At 40.7% G+C, this 9,983-nt stretch overlaps 1 protein-coding gene across 1 annotated transcript; it reads right to left on the bottom strand.

Annotated features, from left to right (window-relative positions):
- Nucleotides 1-1,867: 1,867 nt before the first annotated feature.
- Nucleotides 1,868-9,242, bottom strand: TSLP (thymic stromal lymphopoietin). The gene is made up of 5 exons (XM_007531870.1): nt 9,220-9,242; nt 5,753-5,924; nt 4,830-4,967; nt 4,074-4,211; nt 1,868-2,008 (listed from the first exon to the last, which is right to left on the bottom strand). The coding sequence occupies exons 1-5, from the start codon at nt 9,240-9,242 to the stop codon at nt 1,868-1,870; spliced, it is 612 nt and encodes a 203-aa protein (XP_007531932.1).
- Between the last annotated feature and the right edge of the window lie 741 nt (nt 9,243-9,983).

Here is a 9,983-nt window from a genome sequence, read left to right as displayed (position 1 = left end):
CCCCCATACCAGCCTTCAGCTCTGTGTTCAAGGAAGCTTTTTCTTCACGAGAAAAATCAGTAGAGTATATTCCTATCTATCCTTTTTAAAAAAAAAATATTTTATTTATTTATGAGAAAGATAGGAGGAGAGAGAAAGAACCAGACATCACTCTGGCACATGTGCTGCCGGGGATCGAACTCGGGACCTCATGCTTGAGAGTCCAAAGCTTTACCACTGAGCCACCTCTTGGACCACCTATCTATCCTTTTTTGGACCTGAGCTTTAGGACTAGAGTTGCTCCTCTCACTAGTGTTCAGAACATTCTGAGTTGAGAGTGAGAGGGCCCCTGTGAGTTTACACAGCAGCAGTCATTCAAAAATGAAATAACTTTGACATTGTCATTTGTGTTACACAGATCCAAGTTTTCCCACAACAAATATGTAAACACCATCTGGGTCACCTAAAATTTAACTTGTTTCTGATACTTTCTACCTAGAAATACCATCAATGATACCATACAAGGGGATCCAGTGCCCAAAACCACAGAAAGGAAAGAAAATCTGTTTAGATTTTGGCATGAAGGGAAAAAAAACTCCACTTTTAGTTTACGCAAGGCATTTCAAAAGTCACCTCATTGATAAAATTAAAAGATACCTTTATAGTGTTCATCATATAAAACTTTTCACTCATCTCCTATTGCATTGAAAGAGTTTCAGTGCCATGTTTTCTTCCTTCTTTCTCTTTCTGCCTCTATTTTGCTCTACCTGAAGAAATCAGCCTAGAGTGGTGTATCCCTGAAGATGACAACTGCCCAAAGAAAGAAAGGAAGAAACTCCAAAGGAATATAGGAACTCTGCCAGAAATGGGAGGAAAAACCAAATATTTATATTATAAATCAAGATATTATACATAGCATATATATATATATATCTTTGCCTCCTTTATTTCTCCCAGGTGTGGACAAAAGTCAACAGGGGGGAAAAAGAAAGAATAGTGATATTTTAAGAAAAGGATAATTGTAATGCATTCAGAAAATAAGTATCCCTATAGGGTCAGTAAGTACAAAGCAAGAGGGGAATGAATGGACTCAAGGATGAGAAATAAAGCATGAAGAAAAATGATGTCCTCAGAAAAGTGTTATGAAACTTGTTCACTAAATTAAATGAATTAAGAAAAAAATGACAATAATTTTATTAAGAAATACACATTTTAATTATACAGCAACATGTACATTTTAAAGTGCTTACAAAATAAATTAAAATATATTCTATATATGTAAAAATATATATTTCTGCATTAACAAAAGCACTTCCTTAGGGTCTGTTTGCATAGGCCAATTTTGTCTGTAAGAAACATTTTTAAATGTGGTTTAGAGTACTTTCATGATGTTTTGCTTGAAAATTCTTCTGACTTGTTTCATCATATGTACACATTTTTGTGCACATCTTTTGCTTTTATCTTCTTCTTCTGTAAATTTTTAGTGTGAGAACACAGGAAGAATCAGTACATGTGGGAGGAATATTTAAAGCTCTTTTAAACAGTTTTTTATACTACTGATTTCAGCTTAGTTCTTTTTTCAAAGGAAAGAGTTCTCTATTTTTAGAATAGTCCTTGCGTAAGGTTTATGTAATTACAATTGAGAACTTTCCACAACGCTAGTGTTATAGGCATCAATGTTAACAACAATCTCCCTACAATTTGAGATAGTAGTTCTCTTGCATTTCAAATTTACATGAAACAATAAAGGCTTATAAAAATAAATTGTAAAACCATTCTGTAACTTAGAAAGTACTATTGGTGGTTTTTCAAATGTCACAGTCAGGAGTTAGTGCTTCATCTAGCTAGTAAGGATGACTTATTTTGTCCCCATGAAATATAGTCATAATTAAGATTTACTAGGTGGTTTTGTCAATCGACTGAATCGATACCACAATTCTTTTAATACTGAGACTAATGCTGGACATTCACATATTTTGTCTTCTCTTTTTCTTCTATTTTTTTTCTTCACTGTCCAGTTGTTATTTATCTGTGGAATAGGAGAATTAAGTCAAAATTAATCATTACTTTAATAGTCATCAAGTGGCAGGTTCTCTATACAACTCTCAATATATCCTTACTTACTAAAAAGACTTAAGTTTTTTCTCCAGAGGAATGACCTCCAGTCTCCGCCCAGTTACTGTTGTTTCAAGGCCAAGCACCACCTCCTTCATAAGGCCTCCACTAATAGCTCAGATCTTTCTTTTGGAAACACTGTCAATGTCTCATTCAGAGTGTGTGTCACTTCTCTTGGCTTCTATCTTCCAAGCAGTTTTCATTATTGCATCATGGTATTCCCCATAGTGCAAAGTATATGTCTTATACATACAAAATGCTGAATATTTGTGGAATGATTCCAATAATGAATAAATTGATCCCCCTGTTCAAAAGTTCTTAGAGGACAGGACTTATGTGCTGTTTATAAACCCAATCCAGTAAAGCCATTATTGAACTCAAAGTACTCCCACCTACACAGACACTCTATGCAGACTGATAAAGTCCACCCACCCAATAAATATGGAGCAACCAAACATCTTTGTACATCTCTCTTTTTTTCATCAGGAGAATAAAATCCCCATCACTTGTCTGCTGAAATAAAAATTTATGGAGTACTAAGTGCCAAGTACTACTCCAAGTGCTTTTGCACACATTGGTGTATAAATATATGAGTCTTGCTAATCCGAGTCTCATTTTTAAATGGAACTGAACACACAGAGACTAAATACTTTAACTTTTCACAGAAGTTAGTAGAGCTAGGATTCAACATCAGATTGTCTTCAAACTGTCTGCTTCTAACTCTCCACTAATGTTTCCATACTTAGTTATATGTGCATATACTCATTCCAGTGTATGTGTAAAATTCCATTTTTTAAAAAGATTTTATTACTTATGAGAGAAATAGAGTTTCACATGAGGCAGAGAGAAAGAGGCAACTAAGAGTACCACTCTAGTATATGTAGTGCAGGGATGGAACCAGGAACCTCAACTTTGCAAGTCTGATGCTTTTTACCAGTTGAACCGCTGCCTTTACCAGTTAATTAAGCTATTTCCCCAGTCACAAAATCTCACCCCCTACTCCATTTCTGGAAATGTCACTTTGGCTGATTCTTTTTCAGATAGTAATTGAAAAAGAAAGAGAAAGATACAGAAAGACAGAAAGAGAAGTAGAGACACAGGACCAGAAGTCCCCTCAGTTCCACAGTATTCCTACAGTGTTTTATGGGACTCAGAACCCTCGTTGTTGGTATGGCAAAGCAGGTGCCCTCCCAGGTGAACTATTTCACTGGCTTTCCGGATTCAATTTTGTATAATAATATTACCACCCATACAAGCAATTAAGCAAACATAAGTTAGACTTAATGTACAGTTTAACATTTTAAGAAAAGTGCATACAATTATTAAATCCAGTAGTATTGTTCAAATTTTGGAATAGGTAAAAAAATCTCATAAGAATTTCTTTTCTAGGAATTTGTGGCTTAGAAGGTCCAGGTAGGGTCTTGGGAGAATTGACATTTTTGGACAGACACCCTCCTTATGGCCGGACAATACCTGGTTCAGGGTTTAAAACCATAATTCTTTTTTTTAAGTTTTTAAAAAATATTTATTTCCTTTTGTTGTCCTTGTTATTTTATTGTTGTAGTTATTAATTATTGTTGTTATTGATGTTGTTGGATAGGACAGAGAGAAATGGAGAGAGGAGAAGACAGAGAGGGGGAGAGAAAGAGACACCTGCAGACCGGTTCCACCGCCTCAAAGCGACTCCGCTGCAGGTGGGGAGCTGGGGGCTCCAACCAGGATCCTTACTTCAGTCTTTGCGCTTTGCGCCACCTGCGCTTAACCCGCTGCGCTACCGCCTGACTCCCTAAAACCATAAATCTACCGAAAGTATCAGAACCTAAGAAACGGGTGAATTTGTGTTCACTTGTTAACGTGGGTTTGGTTGATTCACAATCTAAAACTCCTGCTCATTTGCCTTTGAAAGATAGAATCTGAATAAAAACAACTTATTTAGGAAAGCTCCCTTTTTCGTTCCAGGTATTCAACATCGGACTAACCTGAATTCCAGGGTAGTCTGGGCAGTGGAGAGTGAACGAAGCCTTAATTTTTTTAGCGAAGGTGCTCTTGGCCAGTGACGACGGGCAACCATCCTTGGAGTTGAAGGTAAGAAGTTCGATTTCAGTGAGACACTCGGACTGCTCACAAAAAAAGAGAAAACGTCAGTTAAAAAGCAAGCAAAGCAAAGCAAAGCAAAGCAAAGCAAAGCAAAGCAAAGCAGAAAAGAAAAGACGAGAAAAGAACAGAAAAGAAAAAAGAAAAGAAAAGTTGAAATGAATAAAGAAGGCAGTGGGGGCGGTGGAGGACGAGTCCAGTGACCTAGCAGAGGTGAATAGAGAGGAAAGAGGTCTGGGTGCATGGGAAGGAGAAAAACCCTAAGGAAGAGAAGGAAGGAGGGGCGCTGGAATGCAGCGGAGGCGCTTTAGGAAAAAGGACCCAAGAGGACTTGCTCCTCCCACGTCGCAGCGCCTTGGGCGCAGCCCAGAGCTGGCACTGAGAGAAGAGGCTCAGCTGCCGGGGAGGGAGAATCCCTGACGTAGTTTGCGTGTCCCGGTCCGGATTTGAGGTTCTTCCCAGGTGGGCGGGGAGAGGAGTCTCTCTTGCCGAATCCCGCTGGGTCAGGAGAGTGTCTCCCGGCCCTTAATTGGGATACAAGTGACGTCCCCAGCTGGGCACTAGCCCAGAGGTTTCAGACAGTTCTGTGTTGTCAGCTTCATAGTCACTACTTGGTCTGAGCCTCCTGGGAACCCAGTTACCGGCTGGGTTTCTATACACCGCAGCATCTTCTTTCCCTGAATGCCCTTGGAGTCTCTCCGGAGAAAGTAAACTGCACTGGATGATCTGCTCACCTTTTCCTCACATTCTAGGTGGCTGTCCAACTCGGCACTTGTATCCTTGAAGAAAGAAGAAAAGGACAGGACAAGAAGGGTAAAGACTTAAATTCACAGAAGCCATCCCTCCCCCGAGTCCTCTCTCCACTTGGCTGTTCGCAGATTTAAAGAAGCTCTGAAAGCATTTTCCACTCAGGCACTTGTTTCTGATGTATCTGTTTTGTCATCGACAAGATAGTGAGACATGAGAGTTTTCTTATGGTGCCTGCTAATGCTTGAAATTAGATTTCAAAGACCCTCATTCTCACACCAAAATGGGCATATCTGAACACAGGGCTATATGTGTGAGTAGCAATGCCATTTTAAAATGCCCACATCTGCTCTGTAGTCATTCCTATATTTCATATATGCACATTCTACCTGGAAATTAAAATATCAAGAAAATAGTTGCTACTGTATGTTATCACATAGATTTTAAGTGCAGTTCCCCTGGGCTATCCCCACTGATTAAGTATTAGTTTACAAGAATTTCATCTCTACCTCTCATTCTGTCCCTCTCCCACACTCCCTCTCTCTGTTCGTGAAGTAGCACTTTAGCAGAGATGTCCTGGATGGATAATGTGCTACCTACTAGTACTTGATTTTCTTCAGCATCTGCATCCTAAATGAGTGCTGATGTATAGGTAGTCGTTTTTAGGCTAATGCAGTTCAATATCTCTAATAGACAAAATTGGACAAGATGTTAGACCCCATTTTTCCAAATTATTATTTCTTTCCTTGAAATTTAAAATACAAGATTTAGTATGTGCATGTCCAAGGAACACATTCAAATTTTTTTTTTCACTTACCTCATCCACACACTTCTCCAGCTCTTTAGAAATGGTTCTCAGATAGTCCATTTTAATCGAAGCAAAGTCACAACTATTGAAATCGTAGGTCAGCACGAGTCCTACCAATTGCAAGAGGAAGATTTTCCTGAAAAAAACTGGTAGAACAAACAATAATGCATCAAGCCATGTACTTGGAAACCAAATTCCACCCCAATTTCACACTGCACTTTTCCCACCAAGGCTTAATTATCTCTGGTTCTGTAAACCTTGCCTAAGGAACAAGTGACCAAGCATAACTGTCTCTGACTCCCAATGCACCCCAAGCCCATATTCACCCATGCTGTTGCCTTAGGTTGGAGTCTCCCTGATGCTCCAGAGCTTTCTGGCTCCATATATATAACACCTACACGCCTACGGTCTCTTTTCTCCCAAGCCAATGATTTTCCTTGATGTCATTCTCTTCCTTTATAGAATACTAAATTGATGACATAAAAGAAAAAATAGGACTAGCCAAATCTGTGGAACTTTTTAAAAGCCTGGTAAGCTTTAGCTAGAAACCCCCTTCCCCTCCTCCAATTTTATTGAGAAATAATTGACATACATCTCTATATGTTTGATGCATGTAGCATGAAGGCTTAATTTACATATGTTGTGAAATGATTACCACTGTGGGATCCACTAACATTCATCTTCCCATTCATTTTAACAGTAGAATCATCAGGAATTTCCCTCAGCTTTCTCCTTTAATCTTTGCCCTACATCCTTTATGTGCCCGAATGTGCTATAAGAAGTATGCACATACATCTTTTTTACATTGACAGCTGTTTCCATGACAAGCCCCTCATTTTTGTTAGAGAGAGAGAGAGAGAGAGAGAGGAAACCCAAATCTGCAGCATCTCTAAGAAATTGGTACCACTACATACTGTATACATTCTGAGTATTTCTTTGACTACTTTCAATCAGTGGTTTCCTTCACCAATGACTACTGAAAAATATACTTGTGTGCTTTGGAGGGTGGGTGAAAACTCAGGAATGGACTGTGCAGCCTTGTGAAGGCATTAATATGCAATAGTGAACAGAACTTTAGGACCATGTACAATAAGAAGCTGAAATGAATAGGAAAAGATATGATAGCCCCCTTTCACACTTCCCCCCCAAAGGGGAAGAAAAGTCTTACTTTTCAAACAGCCCTTTTCTTTTTTTTTTTTGCTGATAATTCTTATTTTTTTAATATTTATTTTATTTTATTTATTCCCTTTGGTTGCCCTTCCTGTTTTTTTTTTTTTATTGTTGTAGCTATTATTGTTGTTGTCGTTGTTGGATAGGACAGAGAGAAATGGAGAGAGGAGGGGAACACAGAGAGGAGGAGAGAAAGATAGACACCTGCAGACCTGCTCAACCGCCTGTGAAGTGACTCCCCTGCAGGTGGGGAGCCCGGGCTCGAACCGGGATCCTTATGCCGGTCCTTGTGCTTTGCGCCACCTGCGCTTAACCCGCTGCGCTACAGCCCGACTCCCTCAAACAGCCCTTTTCAAGAGAAAAACTGTATCTATGTTTAATGATTTGGGCTTCTTAGAAGCTGAGGTCTCTTCTAGCACGTTCTATTGGTGTCAAGGACTTAAAAAAAAAAAAATCACGATGCCCATCCTTAGCCACCATCACAAACCACAATCTGTTGAGTGCAAGCAAACTAGGCTGGAGAAACCCAGCCAGAGCACACAGGAAGGTGCTCAGCCAAGAGCAACCGGGGTGGTGCTGTCCAGCGCTGAGTGCCGGCCTGTGCCCAGTTTCCCAAGCCCTTAGCCCTGCGCCGCGCAACCCAGGCCACTTCTATCACCTGGAGTACCCCAGGCCTGTCTCAGATACTGGAGAAACGAAGAGGGTAGGATCGATTTGTATTTCCAAACTTTATTAATCCAGAATAGGGACTATAAAATACAGAGAGGTGAGTTCATTCCCGCCCGCCAGAGAGGATGCTAAACTGCCTTCTGTGCCAAAGAAGCTTCAACTGAAGGTTCAAAGGACTGAAGGTCTTCAAGGACCAGGCTTATGGGGGAGAAAGCCTACCCCTCCCGAAGTTGACCGGGGTTGCGGAGGCCCTCCAGACACTAAGCTCCCCTTCCCTCCCCCGGCCGCCCCGCCCCCTGCACCCCGCCCCCTTCCTAGCGTGTCAGAGCCTGCAGAGTTCAGTTCCTTGGGAAGTTCCTGGGAGTCATCGCCCAGAGCAGCAGAGGCATGGCGCCCCACGTGAGTCCCAGCAACTGTCCAAGATGATGCTGCAAGTGTGAAACATCTACGTGCCATGAAGAGGGAAACGGAAAAAGCACTGGTTCAGGGTTGGGGATTGGAGCCAGAGGTGATTTTTTTGTTTGTTTGTTTGTTTCATGGAAGGCATGCAATGGCCATAGTAGTACAGCTGGACCCAGTTGCCTGGTTAAGGCAGGGGTTGCAGATTGAAGTTAAAAACAGTGTCAGAAAGTCGCTGATTGACTGCTGATTTCAAAGACAGACTTTTGTTGGAACCTCCCAAGTCTAGGGTTTATGTCCCATCAGCATCCTTCGGAAAAAATTTACATAACCCTCCAACCCCCCCCTTCTTTTAGGGTGTTGGCTGGATAGTGCCAAAGTCTAATTCATCTGCTGTGATATCAGAGATGTTTCTGGTCAGCAACTAGACTTTGAATATGCACAAAGTGGGAAAGAGAGCCAAATTTATTCATTGGACAGGGATGGGAGGGATAGAAGAAAGGAACCCTTCCTGAGAGTAGGCATGCATTCTTCCAGGTATAACGAAATAGTCTCTTTCTTTTTCTTTCTCTAAAACTGGCCTTCATGTCAACTTTTGAAGAAATGAGGCAGGCAGGACACCATCCCAGATATCTCTTTCTTATCCAGACCATGTTTTGGTTCTGATTTGTGGTAGTGAAAGGGAGTGAATCTGAGACTTCAGAGCCTCAGTCATGAAAGTATTTTGCATCACCACTTGCTATTTCCCTGGCTCCTCTTTGTCTGATACATTGCTAAACACTTGACCGTAAGTACTCCCCCATCCCAATTTCCTTGTTGATTATATAACATCCCCCCCCCTTCTCTTTGCCTCCAGGGTTATCACTGGGTTCCGTGCCTGCACTAAGAATCCACTGCTCCTGGAAGCCATTTTTACCATTTTGTTGCCCTTGTAGTTATTATTGTTATAGCTGTTGTTATTGTTGGATAGGACAAGGAGAAATAGAGAGAGGGAGGGAAGACAGAAAAGAGGAGAGAAAGATAGACACCTGCAGACCTGCTTCACCTTTTGAGAAGCTACCCCTCTGCAGGTGGGGAGCTGGGGGCTCCAACCAGAATCCTTATGCCAACCCTTGTGCTTTGCTTCATGTGTGTTTAAGATTATATAACTTCTTAAATCAATTGAATCATATATTACTTTTGTGTCCTAAACATCTTGGTTAACTAACACCTGTTGTGTTTGCAATTATTCCTTTTACCTTGGCTCCAAACTTTCTTCCATTATCCCTCTCCCTCTCTCCCCAACCTCTCCCCCTTCTTTGTCCTAGTCTTTTTTTTATTTTTTAGAGGTCAAAATGTGCCTTAAATTTTCTTCTTTACAGCTTCACAATCTGTGGTGTTGACATTTTGTCATTCAATTGTCATTTTTCTAAAGTCCGTGAATTAGGGATTCCTTTTTGTTTAAAGCTTTTTTATTTATTTAATATTGGATAGAGAGACACTGAGAGTGAGGGAAAAAAGACAGCGAGACACCTGCAGCCCTGCTTCACCACTCATGAAGCTTTCCCCCTGCAGGTGGGGACCAGGGCTTGAACCCTGGGTCCTTGTGCACTGTAATGTTTGCACTTAACCAAATGTGCCACCACCCGGCCCCTTATTCAATAGCCATTTTACTGAACATCTTCTCCGAAAGTGTTCTTTTACCAAAATGTGAATTCACTTTTTTTTTTTTGAACTCTCTTTTAAATTACATCTGTTTTGGGCCTCTCTCTTGTGGCTTGCATTTATTTGGTAATATTTCTTTTATTGTTATATTTATCTCTTTATTGGAGGATTAATGGTTTACAGTTGACAGCAAAATACAATAGTTTGTACATGCATAACATTTCCCAGTTTTCCACATAACAATTCAACCCCCACTAGGTCCTCCTCTGTCATCATAATTCAGGAACCAGAACCCTTCTACTCCCACATCAGAATCTTTTACTTTGGTGAATACATCAACTCCATTCCAACTTGTGCT

The sequence above is a fragment of the Erinaceus europaeus genome, chromosome 11 (genome assembly GCF_950295315.1).
Source record: "Erinaceus europaeus chromosome 11, mEriEur2.1, whole genome shotgun sequence".
NCBI lineage: Eukaryota > Metazoa > Chordata > Mammalia > Eulipotyphla > Erinaceidae > Erinaceus > Erinaceus europaeus.
This window is presented reverse-complemented; position numbering and strand designations above follow the sequence as displayed.